Below are 27672 nucleotides of genomic sequence, written 5' to 3' on the forward strand. Positions count from 1 at the left end.
TGTGGAACGACTGTGAGTGTGTTTTTTACATTGAAGCGGCTGACAGCCGTGGCGTTCTTCTATGCGGGCGCTCTGGGCGCCGGCTTACTTTCCCTTTCAGCAGCGGCTGCTGCCGGCGGCGTCTAGTCCGCTCAGTTCCCCGCGAGCGCACATGCATTCGCATGTGCGCTCGGGGCAAGGAGCGGGCGCCATTACGGGGTTCTTGTTAATACTTCGGCGCAAACTGTCCACCAATCAGCGCTGTGCGTGATTATGGTGGCAGGGGCCAATCAGCGGTGCCCAATGCTCCTAACACACCACTCCCTTGCTATTGGCCGGCAGTTCTCCTCTCTGACAGCCTGGAGACCTCCATGGGTTCGAGTCCCGGGGTGAGACAGAGTGTTACAGTGTTGTGGTTTAATTTTTAAAATAGGTACATTGTGGTCTATGGGGATCTCAAGACATGTGAAACAGTAAGATAAGCGGACTGTATCAGCAACACAGTGAGATGGAACACAGTCTTGGGTGAGAGAGGCCCAGAACGGCCTCCCTCTAAACAGTTAACTGGAGTTGTAGCCACTCCTTTACTCTGTTAATACTGTAACTCTAAACTGTCTGGTCCTGCTGAACCACTTGTTCTGCCTGCTCCACTGCTCCCCTAGACCCCCTGCTACTCTACCCCGGTTGTTCTTCAGACCCGGTGGATTCGGCAGCCCCTCCAGCCTGGGTTTTCTCCCTCTCCCAGTCTACATCCGACTTGGCTCAGGTCTCCCGTTATGTGGGACTGCCTTGGAGAGGCCCTCCCTACACCGGCCCTCCGGAGGGTCCCGCTCTCCCTCTATTCTGATGCTCTCGCAGCATCATAGGGGTGTGTCATCTGACTCATCCCCCGAGTCTTCTGGCAGGCACGGGCGCTCCCCTTGCAGGCATCGCCCCGTTACTCCGACCTGTAGCAAGCGTCGCTCCTCTAGAGAATGCTCCCAGGGTCGCCGCTCTAGCTCTCCAGACCCGCGTACCAGGTCCGTCTCTCTCTCTTCCAGGGCCGCCTCACACGTTCCCATTCACCTGGAGAACTTGTGAAAGAAGTTTCTGATTCGGCCTCCGACTCAGAGGACTGCACGGTGCCTAAGGTGGTGTACTCATTGGTTGCGGCCATAAGAGAAACCTTCCAGCTAAAGGACCCAGGAACTTCGGACGTGGTCCAGAAGTTTCCTTTCATCGTGTCCGACCTCTTCCAGGGCTGCCTCACCTCGTTCCTATTCACCTGGAGAACTTGTGGACGGGGTTTCTGATTCGGCCTCCGACTCAGAGGACCGCACAGATGTGCCTGATGTGGTGTACTCAGTGGTTGCGGCCATAAGAGACACCTTCCATCTAAAGGACCCAGGAACTTCCGAAGTGGCTCCAGAAGTCTCCTTTCTTTGTGCCCGACCGGCACTCAAGACTTTCAGCTCTCACGCTGAATTTTACGCCCTGCGGGTATCCACCTTAAGTCACCCTGACAAGAAGTTTGATGAAACGAAGAAGGTTCAAGCGCGGTATTCCTTCGCCAAGGACCTCGTTGCTCGGTGGACCTCCTCTCCAACTGTGGATCCACCGGTCTCCCGCCTCTCTAAGGCGCCTACCCGGCCGTTGGCTGATGCGGCTGCCTTCAAGAATCCAGCGGACATGAAGGTGGATATTTTGGCAATCTCTGCCCTTGAGGCAGCAGGTTCTTCCTGCTTTTGATTCTGCCTGGGTGTCAAAGGCCCTTTTAGTATGGTCTTCCAACTCCACCAGGGTAGTCTTCAAGATCCCTCCGGAGGATTTATTTAATCTAGCTCTCCGATGCTCTGCAGCTGGAGATTTTTTCTGTGTTCTGCTTCCATGCGCAGCCACTGTGCTGCCTTTACCACAAGCTACCTGGTAGCCACCGTCCCTTCATGTGGCTTTATGCCTGGAATGCGGACGCCACCTTCAGGAAGTGAGGCGACGGGTGGAAAAAGAGTTCTTTATTACCTCTGGTAAGACTCACAGAACCGCTTTCCGTCGTAAGTTCTCCTTCCGGTTCTGCGGACCTTTGGTACCAACAAAGGGTACCAATAAAGGGTCCAGCCAGGCGCCTTCATGGGAAGAGGGCTCCTCTTTCCGATCCCATTCCTCCCGGAGGTCGGCTATCCGTTCCGGCCGTTTGGCGGCCCCATCAGGCACATGTAGGCCTTCCTCGGCCTGAAGGATCGCCCCCACCCATCGACCTCTCTCGGGTGGTTGGTCGCCTCTTACCCTCCGGGATGCCTGGACATGCAGCTTCAGGGGAACGTTTTCAAGGTTTATTCCAACCTCTCTGTGGTCTTCAAGAAAGGCGTTTCTGTTCGCTTGGTTCTCGAGTATCTCAGCCAGCATCTTGCGTTTCCATCCCGAATGGAGTCTCTCCGTTCAGTGCTGGCGTCCATGGTTCAAGGGGAGTTTTTGTTCCTCGGTGGACATCAAGGATGCCTGCCTCAACTTCTCATTGTTTCCTGGTCATCAGCGGTACCTCCGCTCTGAAGTTCCAGACGGTCATTTTCTATTGTGGCTATCCATTTCGGTCTGGCCACTTCTCCGCGGACCTTTACCAAAGTCCTAGCGCCTGTGATAGCCTTTTTACGGGTAACAGTTGTTTCCGTGATTCCTTATTTGGACTACCTCCTGATCTGAGCTCCAGCCAGGACCCAGATCCTGGAGAGTCTTAGTCTCAACCTCCAGACCTTGTCTCACTTCGGTTGGATGGTCATTTGGGACAAGCCCAACCGCTCTTCTGGGGCTCCAGTTCGATGCAGCCTCTGCCCGCTTTCGACTCCGACGACTCTTTTCAAGAGTCTGATGACTTTGGCTCCCTGCTCCAGTTTCCATTCGCTTTTGCATGGATGTCCTGGGTCGATTGGCGGCGGCCGTGGAGGCCGTGCCATTTGCTCAGTTTCATCACCGACGAAAAGTGGGGATTTTCTTCTGGTGTGACAGGTCTCCATCGTCTCTTGGCTGCAGGATCGTTCTCTCTCTCAGTCTTGTCGGTCCCTTCTATGGTGGCTTCGTTTTCCCCCTAATTTTTTTCGGGGGTGTTCCTTCCTGTCCATCCCTGCCAGTCTGTCAGGCTGGGGAGGTTTTTCAGGGACCGCCCGGTCTGGGGTCTTGGCCCCCGAGAAGCCTTTTCCCCTTCAACATTTTGGGGCCTAGGGCAATTCTTTCTTTGCTTGCTTCTTGGGAATTTCCCTCCTGGGCGGAACTCAGGTTTCTGGCCATCTCAGTTATCTTCAGTCTGGCCGTCCCTGGGATGTGATCTTCTCGGCCGGTCCTCAGTCGTCCAAGGCCACTGGTCCCTACATCCAGGGGTGTTTGCTGTGATCTGCAACCCCTGGGGTGCTCCAGGTGTGGACCTCTGCTTGTCCTGCCACAACCGAAGCGTTCCTCTCTCTTGGTCGAGCCTTGCCCTACCTTGTCTATTTGGTGGTTGGGCTTTGCCCTACCTTATCTGTTTCCTCCCTTTCTTCTCTTTTCGGGGTCCTGAGGAAACTCTCAGTGGGGCGTTTCCGCCATTCTAGTGGCCCAGCCTGGGCCCAGCAGGCGTGGTACGTCGTCATGGTCAGGCTCCTGAACGACTTAACGTTGCACCTTCCCTTTCTTCCAGACCTCCTATCTCAGGTTTCCTGTGCCACCCCTATTACCATCTCTGCTTTGACGGTGTGGCGGTCGAGACCGCGGTTTTGAGAGCCGCGGTTTCTCTTCCCAAGTCATTCGCACCATGCTCAGGGCACTTTTTACTGGGGGCATTATCTACCTGGGAGAATTACCTACTACCTACTGAGGGCATTACCGATCTAGGGGCACCACCTACTGGGGCATTACCTATTACATACCTACTGGGGGCATATATATATATATATATATATCTCATGTCTATCTATTATCTATCAAAACAGAGGTGAACTGCAGTACACAAAATGGGGTGAAGTCAAGTAGCTTTATTCCATTCCAAGATAGCAACATTTCAGCTACCCATGCAACCTTTTTCGTGCTTGAATAAGACCGCATGGGCAGGTGAAACGTTGCTATCTTGGAATGGAATAACGCTACTTGACTTCACCCCATTTTGTGTACTGCAGTTCACCTCTGTTTTTGTTGATACCTGAAGGCTCTTGACGTGGCCGCTCACCCTGGACTGTTATTTGCCTATCTATCTCACATCTATCTATCTATCTATCTATCTCATATCTATCTATCTCATATCTATATATCTATCTATCTCATATCTATCTATCTATCTCATATCTATCTATCTCATATCTATCTATTTCATATCTATCTATCTATATCCTATCTATCTCGCTGCCAGACCCTTACTCCAGGGCTCCCACCTAACACCCCTACCCCTGTGCCCCTACTCACTTAGATGCTGGGAGGGGCTGTGGGTCCTTTACAATCAGCACAGAGGCTGCTGCTTCAGGCTACTATCTACTGGGGGATTACCTTCCTGGGGTAACTACCTATTGGAGGCTTGACCTACCTGGGGGCACTATTTACTGGAGGCAATAACTACTGGGGGTACTACCTACTAAGGGCATTACCTACCTGGGGGGCACTTTTTACTGGGGCATTATCTACCTGGGAGAATTACCTACTGAGGGCATTACCGATCTAGGGGCACCACCTACTGGGGCATTACCTATTACATACCTACTGGGGGCATTAACTACAACCTATCTGAGGGCATGACCTACTGCCTACCTACTGGGACATTACTTACCTGGGGGCATTACCTACTAGGGGAATTATCGACGTACTGGGTGTGGGTTCTAACTTATAGGGGATTTCCTACCTACCTACGAGGCCACTACTTAATAGGGGAGGGGAAATAACCTACCCACCACCCTTTAACCCAACACAATTAATTGCTTCCTTATACTATTCATTTATTCATTATTTGGGGCACTTAGGGTTGGGAACATGTGGGAAATGTGCTGATAAAGTGCGGAGCCTAATATGTTTGTTTTCTGACAGATTCTGTGGAGATGAGTCATGGTTAGAAGACGACTTCATGATGGTCTGAGCAAAATAGAGAAGTAAAGGAAAGAGAACAACTCCAATAAGGCGCCTCCTGTGAGTCAACAGATGTAACTGCACTGTAATCACTTATACGATCTTTAGAGCCCGTGTAGAGCGCGTGTCATTACTATGTGGGCTTTCTTTGGGGGGATATTGGTCTATGTTCAGTGGTTTTATTTCAATCACTATGTAGTGGTAATCGTAGTGGTCATGGTGTAGTGGTATTATTTTTACTTTTATATTGATATTATTATTATTATTGGTAATATTGGTCTCAGTATGCAGGATTTGGTCAGTAACAGTATGATGGTAATATACATCCAAAAAGCAAAATCACAGCACAACTCCAGGAAACCAAGGGGAGGTATATCAAAACCTGTGCTGAGGAAAAGCTGCCCAGTTGCCCATAGTAACCAATCGGATTTCTTCTTTAATTTTTAACAAGGCCTCTGCAAAATAAAATAAGTGATCTGATTGGTTTCTCTGGGCAACTGGGAAACTTTTTCTCTGTACAGGTTTTGATAAACCCCCCCCCCCCCCCCAGGCTTTCAAATCAGGGCTGAAATGTTATTGCACTATGTAACAAACAGTGCGACATTTCGGCATACAATGCCTTTATCAAGCATTGATAAAGGCATTGTATGCCGAAACGTTGCACTGTTTGTTTCATGGTGCAATAACATTTCAGCCCTGATTTGAAAGACGGGATCCTTGGAGTTGTGCTGTGATTTTTCCTTTTGGATGTGTATTGCTGTTCCAGCCTGGCAAGCTGGCTTGTCGCTTGCACAACACAGGACAGGGTTAATATTGCTGGCCTTCACTTTTGGATTGCAGTTTGATGGTAATATGTATAGTGATAATATTCCTCCTTGTATACTGGCATTATTGGTAATATTGGTCAGTATACAGGATTTGGTCAGTAACAGTATGATGGTAATATGTATGGTGATAATATTCCTCCCTTTATACTGGTATTATTGGTAATCAAAACATGTTCCCCATCCACCAATTGCTTAAATTGCTTTAAATTGGTAGTGGATCCTGCATGTCACCCAGTCAGAGGCCATATGCCCAGCAGAGGTGAGTGAATCAAGTATGTCAGGGTCCTATCCAAAATTGGGCCACCTCATAGGAGGTTTTCAATTTGATAGTGTATTCTACATGTCACCCAGTCAGAGGCCATATTCCCAGCAGAAGGTGAATTGATTTAGCATGTTAGGGTCCCATCTGAAATGAGGCCACCTCTGCGTGGTGGATGGGGAACACGTTTTGATTAAAAAGTGCGCTAAGAGCCTTCATTTTTTGACCAAGAGTGCTGCTACAACCTTTCTTTCTTTTTTGTACACTCTGTATTTGCCACAGCAGTGTGCACCTGTGTATTAGGAAGTTGTGCTGGCAATTTTTCTTTTTTTTATTATTGGTAATATTGGTCTCAGTATACAGGATTTGGTCAGTAACAGTATGGCGGTAATATGTATGGGGATATTTCCTCCTTACTTCCTCTCTGAACTAAAGGCCTCTTCTTTTTCTTGTCCTGTTTTTTAAAATAATTTTTCACAGACGATGGGTAAGAATTCTGGCAGGCCCTGGGAGCAGACTTGGTGATGGGCCATGTGAGGGGAGCCCAGGCCTTGATCCGTGTATGGGGCCCAAAATTTCTGATGGCAGCTCTGCCCCCACCTGAAGTATCGGAAAGTAGCTCTTTCCCGCAGTTCTCTCCATACGAGGATGTTCTGCATTATTCACAATGGCCAGTAGGTGTCTCTAGCGGTCACAGCATTGTAATTCATAAAACCCTGTTTTAGAGAAGCGAGTCAGTAAATCTGCGATGGAAGGAAGAGCAAGTCCGCTGAAACCTGCCTGAAGTTTTCCACTTCCAAGGCTGTGTGAGAGGAGGAAGCAGGCAGCCCGTGAGCTGAGGCTCAGATACTCTGTGCAGGCTCGGCTGGAAGGTCCAGGGTAATGAGTATCCTTATTCCCATCTGTCATCTCCAGAGCTGAAGCGGGGAGGGACCAGGTGCGGCAGAGACAGGTGCGGTGACCCCCTCAGCACACTGCTCAGTACACTTGGCTTTGGGAACACCTCAGAGGGCAGATGGTCCCTCCAGCGCTGTGCGGGGAGCACCCTCAGTAGGCATCTGGGCACAGCACAGGGAGCATGCCGAGGTCACCATACATGTTCTCCTGGGCACTCTGGCTCTCTTACTCCCTCCTGCTGCTGCCCCTGGCAAGGGGAAACCTGGTGGAAAGCAGCAGAAGGGCTAACATGGACAGTGGCTTCTTGTACAGGCGCCTGAAGAGCCACGAGAAGAGGGAGATGCAGAAGGAGATCCTCTCCATCCTAGGGCTTCCTCATAGACCTAGACCCCAGCATGGACTCAGCCCGGCCCAGCAGCACCAGCCCGGGAAGCTGAACTCTGCCCCTCTCTTCATGCTGGACCTGTACAATGCCATGTCTGACCAGGAGCAAGTCCTGGACATGAAGGGCTGGTCACACAGGAGCCCCCATAGCCACCAGATGAAGGCTAAGAGTCTTGTGAGCAGCCCCCTGGCCAGCCAGCAGGACAGCGCCTTCCTCAATGATGCTGACATGGTCATGAGCTTTGTGAACCTGGGTGAGTGTCCTCTACAGACTACATCAGTGTTTCCCAAATAGGGTGCCTCCAGCTGTTGCAAAACTACAACTCCCAGCATGCCCGGACAGCCAAAGGCTGTCCGGGCATGCTGGGTGTTGTAGTTTTGCAACAGCTGGGGGCACCCTGTTTGGGAAACACTGGACTAGATATAAGGTATTTGGGTTTTGGGGGTGATCTCTTTCATGCCAAGTATGTTGCAATCTGCAGAGAAGCTTGTGCTCCAGACCTACATGTATGTGATGCATATGGCAGAGATTTCTTGCCCAGCATTGATACTTTATTCTTTATACACATGAATCTAATTGAGAAACATGTGGGGAACACATTACATTGATCACAAGTCTTCAATGATCTGGAACAGCATTGGGCTGCTCAGTGTTTCCATTGTGGAGGGGGGACACAATGTCACTAATAACTCAGGGTATGGATGAGTGGGGAACTGTAATATTGGTACTATGGAAAAATTGGGACATCATGTGACTGGACATGACAATGCAGTTTTGGTGGCTCTGAAGTCATAGGAGCAACTGTGGTGATACCATAAACAGCAGATCAGGTGAGGACAGACTCCCTCAGGTGTATGTGCACCACTAGTGCATCTCTTATCCCTCCTCAGATGAAGTGGATGTATTTTTGTCTCTTTAGATCAGTGTTTCCCAACCAGGGTGCCTCCAGCTGTTGCAAAACTACATCTCCCAGCATGCTCGGAAAGCGTGGTTGGGAAACACTGGTTGGGAAACACTGCTTTAGATTGTATGTTGTGGCTTTTATTTCCTTTTAGTCCATGTTAGTGATCAGGCAGACTTCTTTATAATGTTAAACACATCTACTGTTGTGTTCATGCCATTGGTGATAGGCATTGTGAGTAGAGGGCTTGCAAAAGATAAGTAATTGATAGGTTTAGTTTTTATTAGAAATTGGGTACAATATCAGTTGTGGATCAGGGAAATGAAAAGCTGGAAACATAACTCTAAGGAAAACTGGTATTTTATAATAAATCCCACCGATTGTTGAACTAATGCACATAAAGTCCTTACATATAGAAGTCAGGAATAGCTGCTGGAAGCTATACTGCACCATACTGTAGAGAGGCGCTACTAGATAGCAAGTGTGCACTTCAGAAATACAGGTGAATGCCAAGGAAACATGCCCACTCTGATCACACATCTCAGACTGTGATATTAATGTACATTGAATGTGGGTGCAAATAACAATGGACCAAGAAAGAGAGTAGCATTGTACATTGTAAATATTGTAACTTGTAGCTGTATTATTAAGATAACGATTGTAATTATTATTACTGTTGACTACAAAGCACTATCAAAAGGGAGATTTCAAATACTATGATAGAGAATATAGCTGATCACAGCTTAAAATCCAAACAGTGTGTCTCCAGCTGTTGCAAAACTACAATAATAAAAACGTGCGAATGGTTGAAGTGTGAGCTTTGTTTAGGTCAGGAGGCAGATGTGCTTTCCTTGATAGGGACTAAAACTTGGGATGCCTTTAAAGATTTTAATGGACAGATAGATAGTCATAGTAGATTCCAGAGTAAGAAATCCTGTAGGTGAAAATGGGGGGGCTGAGTGGAGAGAGAAGAATATCATGTGCATAGTAGTAGCCAGATTTGGGGTAATAGCTAGAAAAGTATGAGGATATCTATGGGAAAAAAAGATTATCTTACAGGTTTATAGGTAAATGTACAGTATAGACTGAAAATGTATTTGTAACAGGCTCAGCTGGAGATGATATGCTCACAGGTGCTCTGTTTTTTCGTTGGGCAGTGCTCGCCTCTTTCGGAGTTGGGTAGAGCTCGGTTCTTTGTGAGTTGGGCAGTGCTTTCCTCTTTCGGAGTTGGGCAGTGCTCGGCTCTTTCGGAGTTGGGCAGTGCTCGGCTCTTTCGGAGTTGGGCAGTGCTCGGATCTTTCGGAGTTGGGCAGTGCTCGGCTCTTTCGGAGTTGAGCAGTGCTCGGCTCTTTCGGAGTTGAGCAGTGCTCGGCTCTTTCTGAGTTGGGCAGTGCTCGGCTCTTTCGAAGTTGAGCAGTGCTTGGCTCTTTCGGAGTTGAGCACTGCTCGGCTCTTTCGGAGTTGAGCAGTGCTCGGCTCTTTCGGAGTTGGGCAGAGCTCGGCTCTTTCGGAGTTGAGCAATGCTCGGCTCTTTCGGAGTTGGGCAGTGCTCGGCACTTTCGTAGTTGGGCAGTGCTCTGCATTTTCGGAGTTGGGCAGGGCTCGGCCCTTTCGGAGTTGGGCAGTGCTCTGCACTTTCGGACTTGGGCAGTGCTCTGCACTTTCCGGGTTGGGCAGTGCTCGGCACTTTCGGAGCTGGGCAGTGTTCGGCACTTTCCGGGTTGGGCAGTGCTCGGCACTTTCGAAGTTGGGCAGTGCTCGGCACTTTCCGAGTTGGGCAGTGCTCAGCACTTTCAAAGTTGGGCAGTCCTCGGCACTTTCGGAGTTGGGCAGTGCTCAGCTCTTTTTGGAGTTGGGCAGTGCTCGGCTCTTTTGGAGTTTTGCAGTGCTTGGCTCTTTCGAAGATGGGAAGTGCAAGCGCACAATGCTGGTGACTGCACGTAGAATTGCGTGACAGCTGCTCCCACTACTGGACGTGCTTCTGTGACATATCAGTCAGCATCAAGATGCAAAAATTGTTAAGGATATAGAAGTATATTCCATAAACTGGTTTCAAAGCCACAAATTAGGGTGGGTTCACACTACAATTTCACTGAAAATGTAGGAGATAACTGATAATGGCTAGAGCTATTTAGACAAGTATTCACAGAAGTAGCTCATTAAAACGTAACCTTTAATAGAACTTTACGATAAGATAAGTAGTCCTCAAATTATAAATATTAAATATCAGGTATAGGTGGGATGGGAGTTAGAGCTTAGACAAATGATATTGGGCTCCACCCATCACCTATCACAGCAAAATATGTCCTACAAAACACAATCTGTGCAAATATACACAAAGTAAGCCTAATTAATCCCAACACGCCCCCCCCCCCCCCCCAAAAGGGATAAAGTGGAGCAAATCGGGGTTCATCAGGGGATACAGGATGTAGGAAGAAAAAGATACATATGCAACGATACAGTTGTTAAATAGTAGCTGCCAGCTATATTTAGATGTTTGGTCCAATAAGGACCACTCACTCAGACCCAAAGGTACAGTCCTTGATGTGAGATGGATAACCGGGTGGCCAGGTGATAACAGCTGGTCCCCTCCTGGTAGCAGCAGCAGCCTTGGCTGTAAATTACAGCAGAATTTCCATTGAAATTCTTCTGCGGAATTCCACATGGGAATTCCGCCATGCAAACATACCCTTAGGCCATGTTCACATTTTCCAAATCTCTGTGCGGAATTCCACATTGAAACTCTGCCCAAGATTCTGGATGGAAATTCCGTTTTCCTTGTCTGCAGAAAGAAAGAACGTGATAATTTTTTTTGCAGACACCGCACGGAATGCATAATTGTCTATGAGACGGAGCATTACCGCGTGGTCCTAGAGCCGGCATATTATGCCAGCGCCCACACTCCCTGGAATGTCCATACAGAGATTTTCCAAGTGGACATTCCAGACGTGTGAACATTGCCTTGCTGTGAACTTATGTTGCCCTCAACCTGGACAGAGAATACAATAAATTGCAAGTAGAGGTCTCTCTCTCATCTTGACCATATATTGAAATGCACGCTATATTACAAGGCAGCATTTATATGTTGTTGCTGAATTAGTGTACGTTCAGTATAAACATTTGGGTAGGGGACTTTGTGTAGTTGCTGTGTAAGTTTAGTTTCTTTATATCCTTCTATGAAGCTTGCAATGCTAGGCATTCATATTCAGTTTCACTTCTGGTTGTGGCATATGTTGGGTTGCAGTTGGGGCTAGCTGTAGAAAGTGTATGCTCTACGGTAAGGTGCCACACTTTTTTGAGTTCTGAGCTAAACCATGACATGGGTGGATGTGAGATGGGGTTATCATAACAGCACATGGACAGAAAAGAATGCAATAAATGCAACAAATTCCCTTTTCCGCCAATCTATTTTTACTTTTCCCTATTGACGAGAATGACTAGGCATGTAGAGCAGAGAAAGTATATTTTAATGTTATTTGCTGACATGACAGGACAGACATGTGTGGTGTGACCTATACACCTGATGAGGGTATCAGGGGAGGGCATCAAGAGCCTTATGTGCTTTCCATGCTGCAGGTTGGGAATTGTTGCATCTAATACATTAAGGTGTGATGTTTTACACTAGCTAATGGTAGGTGTGTGTGTCATATGCAGGTTAGAAATTGCACTGTACATGCAGTGAATGTGAATTTAGTGAATGGCAAGTTAGTGAATAAAAATAAGTATTACCTTTTAGGTGTAGGCAACCATACTGTTTTTTATTAACACTGATTTTTATATATGGTCCTATATATATATATATATATATATATATATATATATATATATATATATGGTTTATGTGTATTTATTAGGTAGGTATCCATGGTAGGTGACCAGTAAAAATTTAGATTTTTAACCAGGTTTATATCCACGTCATAATCCACCTGTTACATGCCACATTGCCTGAAGTTCTGCTCTGTGGTGTTAACAATAGATGTATTTGTTTACATCGACATCAGAAACAATAGACTGGAGCTGACCTTATCAACTTTTATGGGATGGTTTTCCAGGTATGCTTGGTGACCTGTGCAGAGGACAGGGAGAGGTGGAGGCTAAGCTCTAACCATCACCTACTGTGAATGATCTGATCCTATCTTATCTATATACTGTTGTCACTCTTCACTGTAATCCTGCATGTCATCAAAGAAGCAGACTGCTGAAAACCTTTCTGTACAGAACAGAGAGGTAAGAATTTATCAATGGAATTACCCACATTTTTGTTGGTAAATTGTAGAATTTTTTTGCACAGTGCATGAAAAAGTCACAAATGTCTTTTTCTAAACTCATCTAGACTCATTCAAGAAAACAATGGGGGGCATGCATCATCGTAGGTGTAAGTGAAGCATTTTTCTACACCTTTTTGTGTGTGTGTGCTGGTAATGTGTAGGAGCACCAAGTTTATTAAATGGTCAAAGGGCAGTTGATAAATTTTGTGCAGGTCACATTTTCTGAAATTTCACTCTTCACATTCACCAAAATGCTAAGCTAAGTCTGGGCTGGTGTAATTTTAGAGATTTTTCAGGGGTTTTGCACCTTTTTTTGTGCTTGTTCACAAAAAGTCTCAGTTGATTAATCCATTACCACTGCATAAGACTAACCTTAACAGCTGGTCTTTACCAAAAGTGTAAACCAAAAATACGCAAAAAATAGCCTGGAGGTGCAGCACTGCACCAAATGTGAGACAAATCTACACACAAAAAAAGCTCTAAAGACAATGATGCCCCCCAATGGGAATGTAGTGTGGTATAGTTAGCTTTTTACAGTGGTTGTGAATTATCAACCGCAACTTTTTTTTTTTTATTGTAGAAACATTTTTGCACAAACACACATTTTTGTGCAATCTCTCATTAGCCTTGGCCACATCCGATCTACTTTTTTATTTATTTGATAAATGTGGGGGAACTACGCATGATGTACGCACAGAAAAAAGGGGGGTAAAAAGAACTTGATTTACAGACAATGATCAGCAGATGGTTAGACAGAAAACTGCAGGATTTCAGGATTTGGGCAGTGACATAGACAGTACATTTAAAATTAAATTCTTAACATAAAATCATGATTTTAAACAGTATGTCATTATCTGATTACTTTTTTCCTTTAACAATGTTTCGGGTATTTTTAGGAAATGTATGGTTATTCCAAAAAATAAATAAAAGGCAGAAGCACAACTGTAAAAAGAATAAGAATTATCAAATAATGTAATCATTCGGTAGTTCTTCAACAAACATAATATACAATATATGAAATACTAATGTTAATAATATCTATTGTACTAGTAGTATTAAGTAGTACTGTGCATGTTCGCGAATATGCTGGTTTAAATGGGAATGTTCTAGCAAATATTTTATGATGTTTTGCCGGTTTAGGGTGGATTCTTTCCACATTATTCATGTTACATCTTACATATTCTATTGTTCTGCATAACAATAACAATTCATTCACATAACAGTTGCTGTTATACATGTTCTCCAGTATAAAATATACTGCCGTCAGCATTTTTACCCAGCATGTTACATCCCAGGATGGGTGTTGGGGGAGTCCTAGAATACCAAGTGTGGATTTCAGCTTTAAACAGCATTCCTATTCCATATAATCGTTAAATTGTAAAATAAATAGATGAAATAAAATATCGGCTGGAGTGTGAGAGATGTTTTGCTCAGATAGTGAACATAGTGCAAGTCATGGGTTTAGATTTTCTGTTTTAAAATTATGAAGCGAATATCTGAACAACTAACAGACAAAACACAAGAAAAACACTGGAAGCTGGAAAAACAAGTCTCTAAGTGTTTATGGATATGAGTTCCCATGAGTATTATACTTTGTTATTGCCCTCTTGGTCCATTAAATGTCAAGCCTTATGGACCCATTATTAATAACTTAACAACAGTTTGTTGACATTGGGGGACTTTTATAAAAGCATTTAGTAGATTGTTTTCGCTTATATCTGTCTCTCAAATGTCTCACATGCTACTAGGCACTTTTCTGTGTGTCTTTTAACCAGCCGAGGGAGAAGAGCAAGAACATTCTGTTTGGCTTATGTAAGCAAATTTTCAAAAATGACTTACAGTGATCAGAAATTTATAATGTGCGACTGTCACAAAAAAGTCTCACGCCATCAAAAAATGTCATACATTTACTCCAGCTCAACCCTGGCTTACAGATTTTGCTTACACAAGCAAAATCTCAAAATGGAAAACAGAATGGAGGAAAAAAGCTGATTTGCTTATGTGTGACAAATTTATAAAGTATTCAAAAAAACAGAAAAGCTAGCTACTTTAACACAAACAAGGATAAGTTGGCCAGCACATACTTATACCAAACTACTGCATGGACCCGGCATGCAGGGTTTATAGCTACTATAACAGAGATGCACACCAAAAGAATTACAAGATTAGAAAACTTTATTGGACACAAACAATATACAGACGATTTTGTAATCCTACAACCACCATCCCCATGCCGGATATAAATAATCTTGAGCAAACAACTCCCAGCAAAGATAGTGCAATGTAGGTATACTATACACAAAATAATACAAATAAGGACACCAAATAAAGAAAAATATATAGATTAAAAATATTATGGAATCACACCTAAATATTGTAAACAATATATAAAACCGAAAATTCCAATGTAAACCGAGGGCCAAAATCCCACTTATACACCTAAAGATCCTACATGTGTATGTATACCCCTGTGAAAAATTATTGCAGTTGGGAGAAGATCACCACGGCATGGGGGACAGCAGACTCCACGCATTCCACTGCGCTAACTGGCAGCTTTTTCATATCGTGTGCAGCTGCCAAGAACTCTCTTCTCCCCGCTTCTGTCGGGGTTGAGGTGGCAAGACTCAGGTAAATAAACAGCGCATGCGCACAGAGGTACTTCATGATGTAGGTACTGACATACAACCCGGAACTATTGTGTTACGTTACTTCCGGTGGGAGAGTAATGATAATATAGTGTGCTGGGATGCCATGCTGGATCATGATGGGGAATGGGAGGTAGGTTTTCCACATGACAGTTTTCCACATGACAAGTGTCAATTATTGTAAATTATTTTGGGAATATAAATTCAGGACCCAAGCAGTACTGAGTAACTCCTGAGGAAGCTGCCAGTTAGTGCAGCGGAACGGGTGGAGTCTGCTGTCCCCCATGCCGTGGGGATCTTCTCCCAACTGCAATTATTTTTTACAGGGGGATTACATACACGTGTAGGATCTTTAGGTATAGGTACTGTATAGGTGGGATTTTGGCCCTCAGTTTATATTGGAATTTTCTGTTTTATGTATTGCTTACACTATTTAGGTGTGATTCCATAATGTTTTTAATCTATATATTTTTCTTTATTTGGTGTCCTTATTTGTATTATTTTGTGTATAGTATACCTACATTGCATTATCTTTGCTGGGAGTTGTTTGCTCAAGATTATTTATATCCGGCATGGGAATGAGGGTTGTAGAATTACATTCCTCCCCTGTGTGTTTTAAATTGTCTGTGTACTGTTTGTGTCCAATAAAGTTTTCTAATCTTGTAATTCTTTTGGTTTGTTTCTGTTATAGTAGCTAGCTTTTCTGTTTTTTTGAATAGTTTATGGTTTTTTGGCTACTGGTGATACCCTGGTTTACATGAGGCTGTGCCCGTCTCCCTTTCTTTGTATTGACAAATTTATAAAGGCCGTGTGACTTGTTAATACATTTGTTGCACATAAGCAAAACATTAAGCAAAATAAAACAACTAAAAATAACATATATAAGCAAGCTTTTATAAATGTCCCCCTTTAAGTTTACCATACATGATCTGTGAGGTAAATACTGAAGTTCTTACTACCTGCGGCTTCCTGACATACACCAATCACATTTTTATCGTTATGTATAATAAGGGCTGATTGGATGTCAAATCCTCCCTTCCGAGCTCTTCTTTTTTACATTACCATTCTTTATTCAACCCCATTCCTATTTGTCGTATGTGCCGAACAACTCTTTCTGATTATATACCCCCTGGTACCTGTCTAGCTTGCTTGATGTTGAAGAAAAAATTGCTTTTTATAGAAGGTCAGAGATCATGGCCAGTCATTTGGGATATGTATCATGGGAATAAAAAACAACGTTTTTTTTTGCAAACTGAAGTCAAGAGTTATGAGTAGGAAAAAAAACAGCCACCAGGGTCACATCTCAAGATCAATAACTCAAGTGTTGAGAAATATATGTGTAATAGAAGTAAAGTTGGGGAGATTTCTAGCCTTCAAGAATTCCAGTCATGAAATGACATCTAAGCTCCTTCTCTTTTAAGTCCTTATCCAATATGCTGTTCAACAACTGCACACTAGATAAATACATTAATTATGGCCCAGATTTATCAAACTGTGTGTAAGAAAAAATGGAGTGATTGTCCCACAGAAACCAATCACAGCTCAACTAATGCACTCTGGTAAAATGAAAGCTAAGCTGTGATTGGTTGATGTGGGAAAATCACTCTATTTTTTCTCTCACACAGTTTGATAAATCTGGCCCAATAATTTATGGTGGTTATTAAAGGGCCCTAATCCACAGAAAGATGATAAGCCTATATTAGGTAAAACATTGGGCTCCATGGAAATCCATGATTGAAATCCAAATTCCCCTTGGGTGATCACAATTTGGGCCCTACATCAGTTAATGGCCTCCCTTTTTGCACAGGTCATCTCCTCTATCTCCCAATTGACAGGCACTAGGCTGAGATTTAATCCTTACCTCTCCCCTCTAATCTAGCGGATGAGGGGAACTCCCAGTGGGCTCCAAAATCTTATATGCATACAGGGGGAGATTTATCAAAATTTGTACATAGGAAAAGTTGCTGAGTTGCCCATAGCAACCAATCAGATTGTTTCTTTCATTTTCGAAAAGGCCTCTGGAAAATGAAAGAAGCGATCTGATTGGTTACTATGGGCAACTCAGCATCTTTTCCTCTAGACAGGTTTTGATAAATCTCCCCCATAGTTTTAAACTCTTGTCTATGACTTTGGAGGGGCCAGTTATGTAATGGCAGGTATGTACGGATTTGGGATCAAAACCCTATACAGCCATTTGCTTACTTTATACCCTTAAAACCTGCTTACAAAATATACTCAGAAAGCCATGTCTGTCAGGATCTGGCTTACACTGCAGTTACTCCAGAATAGGGGATAACAAGCTGATTAATGGTGTCCTAGAATGAATGTGCAGCTAGCACTCCTTTCATTTTCTATTCCAAACATAGTAGAGCTAAAGCTGGCAGCCCTTCTGTGTCCAGAAATGATGTTTTTTTTTATATCCTATACATTTGCTTTCATTATAGTATCTCCATGCCAGTATATCTGGAATCGTTCTACCAATATACTACAAATTGGATTCACATTTGTACATAGTGAAGAGACATTTTAGCTCTCCAACTCTGATAAGAAAACTGCTGAAAGGAAGACATCTGTTGACCTTCCTTTTCAGCGGGAGATCCTGACAGTAGCTGCCCTCTTGCCATATATTTTTTTATTGTGGTTTCCTGCTTTTTATATTGGATTTGGTTTCTTATTTAGATCTTATCACTTATTGCTGACACAAACCATGTTGTTTACATCCTTGAGGACTGCTGACCCACAGTCATCCTTAAAGTGATAGTTTCTCTAGGTTTAGGTAAAGATACAAGTTAGATACAAGCTAGAACGGCTCAAAAGCTAGGTCAGAAGACAGACAGTTACAATGCTATTTTTATTTTTTATTCAATTTTACAAATATTAAATTATTTAATTTGCACATTAGATGTCAGAATAATCAGTAATTCCTAAGTAATTCATGAGCATGACCCCAGTGTTTTTTCAGCTTTGCTGCACAAAGAGTACAGTATCAAACAAAACACTATATAGTAGACAAAGAACAGCATATGCCTGAATACTACTGTATCATAATGCGTGCCCTAGGTATGAGCGTTTCCCGGATGCTGTGGACGTAAGGTACAGTGCTCCGGACTGGCACAATAGAGGCACAAATTCTCACTGCGTCGATGGATTCTTTCTTGAGAAGAAAGTCTAGTGCAATCCACCTGCATGGGCTCCTCAACAGATGGAATTGGAGATGGTTGTGGTGGACGTTGGAACACAGGGCCAAACGAGGAAAACACCATTGCCAGACAGGCTCCTTCTCCCGACGTAACTCCTCCTATCAATTTGGGTGGCTAAATTGATGAGATCAGTCAGGGAGGATGGATTCTACTTAAGAGACATTTTTTGAAAGTTGCACACAAAGCCTCATTATTCCAAGCTAGCTCAGAGGCTAGGATGCGGAACTGTACCGTGTATTCACCCACGCAATAATCTCCTTGACAGAGATTCAGTAGGGCAGTGTACGCTGAAGAAGCCCGGGCAGGTTCTTCAAAAACATTTCAGAATTCGGCAAGAAATGATCGGAGATTAGAAGACAACGGGTCATTGCGGTCCTACAGCGGGGTAGCCCAGGCCAAAGCTTTACCAGAAAGGAGGCTGATGATAAAGCCACTTTAGCTTGTTCCGTAGGAAACTGATCTGCTTGAAGTTCAACGTGCATAGAACACTGAGTCATGAAGCCTCTACACAACTTCAGATCTCCATCATACTTGTAGGGAAGAGACAAGCAATTCTTGGAGGCACCAGAAGCCACAGGAGCAAAAGATGCTGAAGGTTCCGCCAGTGAAGGTTGAGGCTGTTGCGTAGCAAGGAGCTGCTGCATAAGCACAGAAAGCTGCGAGCTTGTTCGATCTGCGCAGACTGCTGCGCAACAATGGAAGAGAGTTCTGAGACACCTGGCAGAGGAACTTGGCTAGATCCATGGCTGGATCTTACTGTAACGGCTGTGGTAGGTGGATCCACTAACCTGCGAGGAAGATGGTATGGGCCGTACCTGGAATCGGAGTCCAAGGTGCCACTGGTTTTCACCAGAGCCCGCCGCAAAGCGGGATTGACTTGCTGCGGAAGGTGGCACTCAGGTCACTACCCCTGGTACGACTCGTCCCGATGAGACACAGATGAAGTCAGGACAGGCAGGAGGTCAGGGCTGGCGGCAATGAAGCAAGGTCAGGTCACGTAGCAAGAGGTCAGAAGGCAGGCGGCACAGGAGCAAGGTCAGGATACGTAGTAAGGAGTCAGATACACGGCAAGGCAAGACACAAGTATACACTTTCTCTTAGGCAACAAGGGCACAAAGATCCAGCAGGGAACAGTAGGAAGTTCCAGAACTAAATAGGGTTGGTTTGAGACAAGCACCAATTATTGGTGCACTGGCCCTTTAAATTTAGAAAAGCAGGCACGCGCACGCCCTAGGAGGCAGGTACGCGTGCACCGGCTGAGATGGGCAAGAGGAGAACAGAGCGGCGCTCACAAGCGAGCGTGCCCGCAACGCGAGGAAAAGGTCCAGCGGGGACAGAAGAGGACTGGGCGGAAGGTGAGTGCCTACTACACATATAACATATAATAGTGACACACTTTTTTGTGTACATTTACTGCTATTTTTTGTACAAATAGCGATTTGCACACAGACTTTTTCACTTCCACACCGCTTAAAGGGGTTATGCAGGAAAAAAAACTTTTTTCATATATCAACTGGCTCCAGAAAGTTAAAAAGATTTGTAAATTATACAAAAAGAGAGTGTATGTGCCAGCACTTGTCACTGTGTTTCAGGTCACTGGGTCTCAGTGTGGACGCATGGTGGTAGCGCTCAGAGGCAACGCCGGCAGTTTCACATGTGGGTGCATGCTTCTTCCAGCCTCCATCATGCGTCCACACTGAGACCCAGTGACCCGTGAACCGAACTCCGGAACGCAGTGACACAAGTGCCGAGCGGTGAGTGCACATACACTCTCTTTTTGTATTATTTATTGATACTTCACCTTCAGTACATGCACCCAGCAGGTGTTACTATTCACACTGACCGCTGAGGCTGACTGCATACTCCATATAGGTGAATATCCCATTTAGTGTGTTCTCCCCTTTCTGTCTCTCGTACTTGTCTATATATAGATTTGTAAATTACTTCCATTAAAAAAATCTTGATCCTTTCAGTACTTATGAAATGGAATGTGTGATATGTTGAGTTGTTCTTTTCTGTCTAAGTGCTCTCTGATGACACCTGTCTCAGGAAGTGTCCAGAGTTGAAGCAAATCCCCATGGCAAAACTCTTCTATTCTGTGCAGAGACAAGCAGAGATGTCAGCAGAGAGCACTGTTGCCAGACAGAAAAGAACAACTCAACTTCAGAAGCTGGTAATTACTGGAAGGATTAAGATTTTTTAATGGAAGTAACTTGCAAATCTGTTTAACTTTCTGGAGCCAGTTGATATTTAAAAAAAAAAGTTTTTCCCTGGAATACCCCTTTAACTTATTTTATCCAAACTCTTTAGGATAAAATCAAATTTGCTTTGACTTTTGCAGCGGTAGTTGTTTTTATAAAATACAGTGATTTCAAATTCCACACCTTGAGCCACACTTTGAAACACACTTAAATCTAAGCTATTTAGCTATTTATGAAGAATGTGCACCTTTTTCGACAAACTTGGCGCAAGTAGACATGACATACGCACTGATAAAGAGCAGGACAAAATAACTTGATTTACACATACGGTGATAAATTCCCTCCAAAGTCCTTATAACAGTTTCTACATGAAACCATTTTATGTTCTCCTTCCATTTCTCTATGTTCCAGACAAGAAGCGATATTATAGACTCATTCAATGGGGGAGATTTATCAAAACCTGTCCTGAGGAAAAGTTGCTGTGTTGCCCATAGCAACCAATCAGATTGATTCTTTCATTTTTGAAAAGGCCTCTGCAAAATGAAAGAAGCGATCTGATTGGTTGCTATGGGCAACTCAGCAGCTTTTCCTCTCAGCAGGTTTTGATAAATCTCCCCCCTTGTGATAGCAGACTATCTTAGCTGACCCACGCTATGCAATTACGTACATTTCAAGCTTGTGTTTTTTTTTTTATGTTAGTAAACACTGATAAGCCTTAACAGTGTAGGTGCCCATTCCACATTACCAAAACATGTCTGACGAAGGTGCCCATTCCACATTACCAAAACATGTCTGACAAATCCAGGCATGGACTCCGCAACACCTCTGAAGGCATCCAACAGTGACTATTTCAGAAACTTGTTTTTTGTAGGAGCAAAGCAGATAGGTTAGCCTTCAATCCCCATGCACATGAATGAGCCTTTGGTGGCCCTCTTGCCAATTTATCAGCTGTCCTCTCTTTGGATAACTAAAACAATCTTAATATTTGTACATTTTTTCCAAACTGACTCCAGATTTGACTTGCTCCAATTCATGAATGACCTACTCATATACAGGTGCCCAAAATGGTATACAATATTTCATATGTTGGCTGACTAGTATGGAGGCTGCATAGTAGAAGCAAAGTTGAGTTTGTGTCAGAAGTATATATGCCTCTTTAATGCCTCCTATGATTTTTATGCCATAGCAGCAGCTGACTGGCACTTCTCACTAGGTTTACTCTCTACCAACACCTTCAAGTCCTAATCTGTGGCAGGTTTACCCACTGTTTTACTATCTGTATATATTTTATGATATTTTTTCACGTGAAAACACTTAAAAATTACACTCTATGTTAAAATGTAAAATAGTGAATGCACAGCCACCAGCCTCCCTTCTACATATTTATAAAGGGGAAGACCCCTTTAATTCCTACAGGTCTTGTTGGTGAATACCATCCAGGCCCTATAGGTTAATATTCTGATATAATTATGTTTCCATATTTAATTTCTAAAACTGATACAATACACACAAGCTCTTTAGTTTCCTATGTGAAAGTATTTGGTTTATCCTTTGCCTGTTCTATATTTGTAGCTCTGCAAGGGTCTGATCCTGGAGTTCACACCAAATATGTTCCTAGTAAGTAAAACAATGTTGTTGCTGCAAACAATTGAGCATTCTAGGTGATGTGAGATTGTTGAGTTGAGTTAACTGAAAGACAGAAATGTTTTGGGAGAAAAACTCATATGCAAAATGCAATTTTATTTCCACAAGATATAGATACTTCATTATTTTTAGAGAAAAAGAGGTTTAATGGTTACAGGGAATATGCTGTTGAGGTGTTTCATTCATCCAGTGCATTTGCAGGCAGACATTACATAGTTTAGTATCATTGCTATACCATGAGCTCAGAGTAGCAACATGGAGAATCCACTTTCTGCAAATAAAGAGAATAGATCTGCAAAGTCTATCACAGAGTCCTATGACATCATAAATCACAGTTCCTCATCTTCCAGCTCTAGAATTTTGGCCATCATCTGTCTATTTTATGTCTTTGTGTGGGATTGGAAAAGGACATTCTTTTTTGCTCTGCGACTTTGTTTCTTTTAACCCTTTCTGTGCATGAATTGTCAAAGAGAAGTATATTGTTTTACTTAAAAAAAAAAACTATTACATATCAAACATTGGTTACTAAAATCAGAGTCAACTTTAAAGTCATTGGGCACATAGCCCGCTAAGCATTTTTTTTTATTGAAAAGCATTACCTATACAATGAAATATATAAAGACTTGTCTTCTTAAAGAGCTTTAACTGTAGTTTGTATTATACAGCAAAATGGTACTCCTTATGACTATGGTATGGTATGACCTAGCAGGTCTGTCCTCAAAAATACAATGAGACATCCAGATGGACCCCTGTATTTTTGACTGTACTATTTTGATGTGAAAAGTACCAACATTCCTTACAAAAAAAAAAAACTCTAGTGTGAAAAATGCTTAGCTCCAGAGTGACTCCAACGTCCTAGTCCATTTAAGCAGTTTTCCTATAACATCTATAACTGACTTTAGCATTGGTAATAAATGATATCAGAGGAAATGAGGCTGTCATTATCATTTGATTACTTCTGTAATGCTTTGGTGTACTCAGTATGCCAAAGCATTGCCTGTCAGTAATAATCTGATGGACAATCTAATAGTCCCTCCCTTTGACATTTGTATATTACACCTGGCACCTGCTGCCGACAGTGTGGACACAACCGTAGCATAACTGTATCCTGTTTACTTTGTATTTATTTGTAGGGCAAGCACAGTAGAATGATATTATTATGCAGACTTTCCATACCATGGTAGGGGAGCAGAATAATTGGGGCCAATACAGTTACATTCATTTTAAATAAAGAGCACCAAGTTTGCCCATTGTTATCTATAACCTTTTCGGCCTTTTGGCTAAGATCAAGTGTAGTATCTGTTCTTATCAGTGGTCTAGTCCGAGCCATTGATGTAGGATGGATGCTGCATGGAGGGGGCAGGTGTACCAGGGCTGGTTCTGAGGAATCAGCTTGACGGCTGCCCCGATGTGACCTGTTTACCTCCGGGTCTCGCCATGAGGCTGAGAGGGTCTAAAGCCAAGGTACTTTAGTGCCTCGGGGAGTGGTGACCCCGAGGTGCCGAAACTCACTGGGTGTATTGGCTCACTGAGTTGAAGCACTGGCACCATGATCTCTTCACCTTAGGGGCACTCACCTCTTGATTCCAGGCCTTCTGTCTATGATTGGAGAATTTTTTTATAGATCCAGCTGGATGTCCTGGCAGTATACCTGCGCATATTCACTTATTTATTTATTTTTGTTTACTGTGTCACTTCTTGCGTGTTGGGTGTACACAGGATTGTTAGGATGCGGTAGCCCTTCTGGGTGTCCCTCCTAGCGGACTAGGGGAGGTGTGTGTGGCCATTAGCTTTCGCCCCTCCCCTCAAAAACCCCGGGTACTCCTGCATGGGCAGGGTACTGACCATTAACAGCTCTGCGGGCAGATACCTTGCCTAACGCCAAGGGGGATGCCAGGAGCATTTGTAGTCCCTTAGTAGCTTCGGCAAAATGGGACATCGCACCTGGAACCTTGCAGGTACCTTTTGGTCTGGAGGCGAAGGGTAAAGTTTGTTGGGGGGCCTCTCTCCTGTCAGAGATAGACTGCATCCTTTGTGCACAATTTTTTTTAGTGTAAAATATTTGCACTTTTTCTTGCACTTTGGGTGATTCGAGATTACGTTCTTCAGCTCTTAGATAAAAAAAAAAAATTTAGCCCTTTCATGTTATGAATCTTTGTAGCTCCCATGCTAGCCCTGGTGGATAATAAATAGGTGGCATCCCAGAGGTAGATTTGTCTGCTGACAGCACCTGTACAGATCTGATGGAAGCCCTGGTTCACTGTTTTTGGTCTTCTAGTGATGTCAATAATGACATTGTATGGGACAAATGGCTACAGAGAAATAAAACAGCTGTTTGATACCTTCATCCTTCCTCACAAGATGGTAATTATTTTCTTTACTTGGTTCACTAGTCATCTTTGTTGTCACTTGGTAAATTCACCATTTTACTTTTTCACTGTAGTATCAAAGGTACTTTGTGTAAAGTGAGATACAAGCCCCAAACAGCATATTTTGTTATGTAACCTGACAGTTTTGCTGCAACCTCCCTTACTATACTATACTTATTTTGACTTTTTTTTTTTTAAATAAAAATCTGTGTTTTGGTAATAATTAGATCATATGTTACATCATACTTGGCATCATGTACCAACAAAAATACAGTTAGTCTATTACAGAAAAGCGCACACATTTATACTAGCAATGATCATTATTAGTATAACTAGGAATTTATAAGGGCATGGTTGAAATAAGCTACTCTTTCATGGGCTATGATTAGCTCAGAGTGGATTTTGGGTCGGGTCACACCTTAGTGCTTTACCGCATATGATGTTTGTACTGTAGTTTTGGAGTCAGTCTGTACCACATTATGTCCTTTAAGGGTTATATTTGAACTCTTTGGGCCTCACCAGATCAAAGCCTGTGCAAAGTGCAAATAAATAACGCCATCAATGTTTTTTCCCACCCCAATTGCTACTTTCAGCCTCATATTAATTATTCGGTTCACTTGGCATGAACTCTCTTCCCTAATGACGTGCTAGTAAGAAATACTCTACTAAAAGGGGTTGTTGATTCACGATGATGAAGTTCAATATGCTGCAGGATACACTACCTTCTCTCCTAAGTGACCCTTACAGCATGTGTAAGTAGATGCTTGATGACTGCATTGCCGTGAGTTATTATTGTACTACCTTATAATAAAAGATTTTCATAAAAAATGCTTTAAAGGGAACCTGTCACTAGTTGCGTTCTTCCAGAACCATGGGCAGCATAAAAACCCATTATCAAAGTGATCTATGGTTAACTCTAACCGCTGGAAACCTGCCCCCCCCCCCTCCCGTAATCTCAGGTCTCCTAACTCAACTCCCAATGTAGGCTCCCTCTCCTCAGACCACTCTGGCCCGCAGCCTCAGAGGCATACTGGAGCTGAAGAGAAGTGACGGCTTGCACAGCCAATCACCAGCGAGATGGCTGTTTTCTTTTGTGCATCAACGAACCGTGCAACAAGGAGCTGCCCCTGTTTGTTGATTCACAAAATAAAAAATTATGATTTAAGAAGTTTTTTCCTCTTTCTCTACTTCAAAATTGTGATCCTAATACACTCTTTGCACGATATAACAGGGCACCACCAATAGAGTGGTTTTCATGTGTATTAATTGTGTGGCGTAGCCTTCCCATGAATCTGAGCCTTAAGTTCCAGGAATGCCAGACTTTATCTACCCATTTGTATAATTACAATAATATAATTATAATTCTTCAGGTAACTGGAGAACATCAAGGGAATGCTGTATTTTTTAAACCTTTACTTTTTGGGATTTAACCCTTTCCCGACCCATGACATACATGTACGTCATGGGTCGGCTCCCATTCTATAACGCGGGGCCACGGCGTGGCCCCGCATCATAGCGGGTCGGGCCCGGCACCTAGCAACGGCCGGGACCCGTGGCTAATAGCGCGCGGCAGTGATCGTGGTGCCCTTTAGCAACTTTGCAACTTTGAACGCCGCATCTAAAGTGAAAGTAAACTAATGCTGGTTAGCTCAGGGAGCTGTTCAGGATCGCCACGGCAAAATCGCGGAACCCCGAACAGCTTACCTGACAGCCGGAGGGTCCTTACCTGCCTCCATGCTGTCCGATCGCCGAATGACTGCTCAGTGCCTGAGATCCAGGCATGAGCAGTCAAGCGGCAGAATCATTGATCACTGATTTTCCATGAGAAACCAGTGATCAATGTAAAAGATCAGTGTGTGCAGTGTTATAGCCTCCTATGGGAGCTATAACATTGCCCAAAAAAAGTCATTTAACCCCTTCCCTAATAAAAGTTTGAATCACCCCCCTTTTCCCATTAAAAAAAAAAAACTGTGTAAATAAAAGTAAACATATGTGGTATCGCCGCGTGCAGAAATGTCCGAATTATAAAAATATATAGTTAATTAAACAGCTCGTTCAATGGCGTATGCGCAAAAAAATTCCAAAGTCCAAAATAGCGTATTTTTGGTCACTTTTTATATCATGAAAAAAATTTATAAAAAGCGATCAAAAAGTCTGATCATTACAAAAATATTACCGCTAAAAACTTCAGATCACGACGCAAAAAATGAGCCCTCATACCGCCCCATACGCAGAAAAATTTAAATGTTATAGGGGTCAGAAGATGACAATTTTAAATGTATAAATTTTCCTGAATGTAGTTTTTCCAGAATGTAGATTTTTTTCCAGAAGTACGACAAAATCAAACCTATATAAGTAGGGTATCATTTTAACCATATGAACTTACAGAATAAAGAGAAGGTGTCATTTTACCGAAAAATTTACTGCATAGAAACGGAAGCCTCCAAAATTTACAAAATTGTGTTTTTTTATCAATTTTCTCGCACAATGAATTTTTTGTCTGTTTCGCTGTAGATTTTTGGGTAAAATGACTGATGTCATTACAAAGTAGAATTGGTGGCGCAAAAAATAAGCCACCATATGGATTTTCAGGTGCTTAATTGAAAGAGTCATGGTTTTTTAAAGGTAAGGAGGAAAAAACGAGTGCAAAAACAGAAAAACCCTGGGTCATGAAGGGGTTAAAGGGAATGGATTATATAGAAAAGATATTATTTACTTTTTTTTCTCTGAATGTAGATTTTTTTTTTATTCTGTTTTCTGTACACGGGGACGGCCAATTCTGGTTGTATGCATGCTCTAGCACCTGTAAACTGGTCATTGAGTGGATAAGGTGAGCTCAGACCATCACCTACTGTGAATGGCCTGATCCTGTGTTATGTACACACCATTGTCACCTCTCATTGTAATCCTGCCTGTGGGGATGACTGCTGAGAAGCAATCTTTCCAAGGAAAATCTTTTTCTCTAAATATGCCTGAACTGCCACGGTAAAAAAAAAAAAAACAGACTTACTTCCCGCAGTCCCACAGTGCCTCTGGAAACACTGT

At 43.3% G+C, this 27672-nt stretch overlaps 1 protein-coding gene and 1 pseudogene across 1 annotated transcript in view; both read left to right on the forward strand.

Annotated features, from left to right (window-relative positions):
* Positions 1-6866: 6866 nt before the first annotated feature.
* BMP6 (bone morphogenetic protein 6) overlaps positions 6867-27672 on the forward strand; it is a 164846-nt gene continuing 144040 nt past the window's right edge. Inside the window, exon 1 of the mRNA XM_056521124.1 lies at positions 6867-7652. Within this exon, the coding sequence (XP_056377099.1) occupies positions 7196-7652 (457 nt within the window). The 5' untranslated portion in view covers positions 6867-7195. The remainder of the gene's footprint in view (positions 7653-27672) is intronic.
* Positions 23519-23678, forward strand: LOC130274708 (U2 spliceosomal RNA; annotated as a pseudogene).

This window comes from Hyla sarda, chromosome 5 (assembly GCF_029499605.1).
Source record: "Hyla sarda isolate aHylSar1 chromosome 5, aHylSar1.hap1, whole genome shotgun sequence".
In the NCBI taxonomy this organism is placed as follows: domain Eukaryota; kingdom Metazoa; phylum Chordata; class Amphibia; order Anura; family Hylidae; genus Hyla; species Hyla sarda.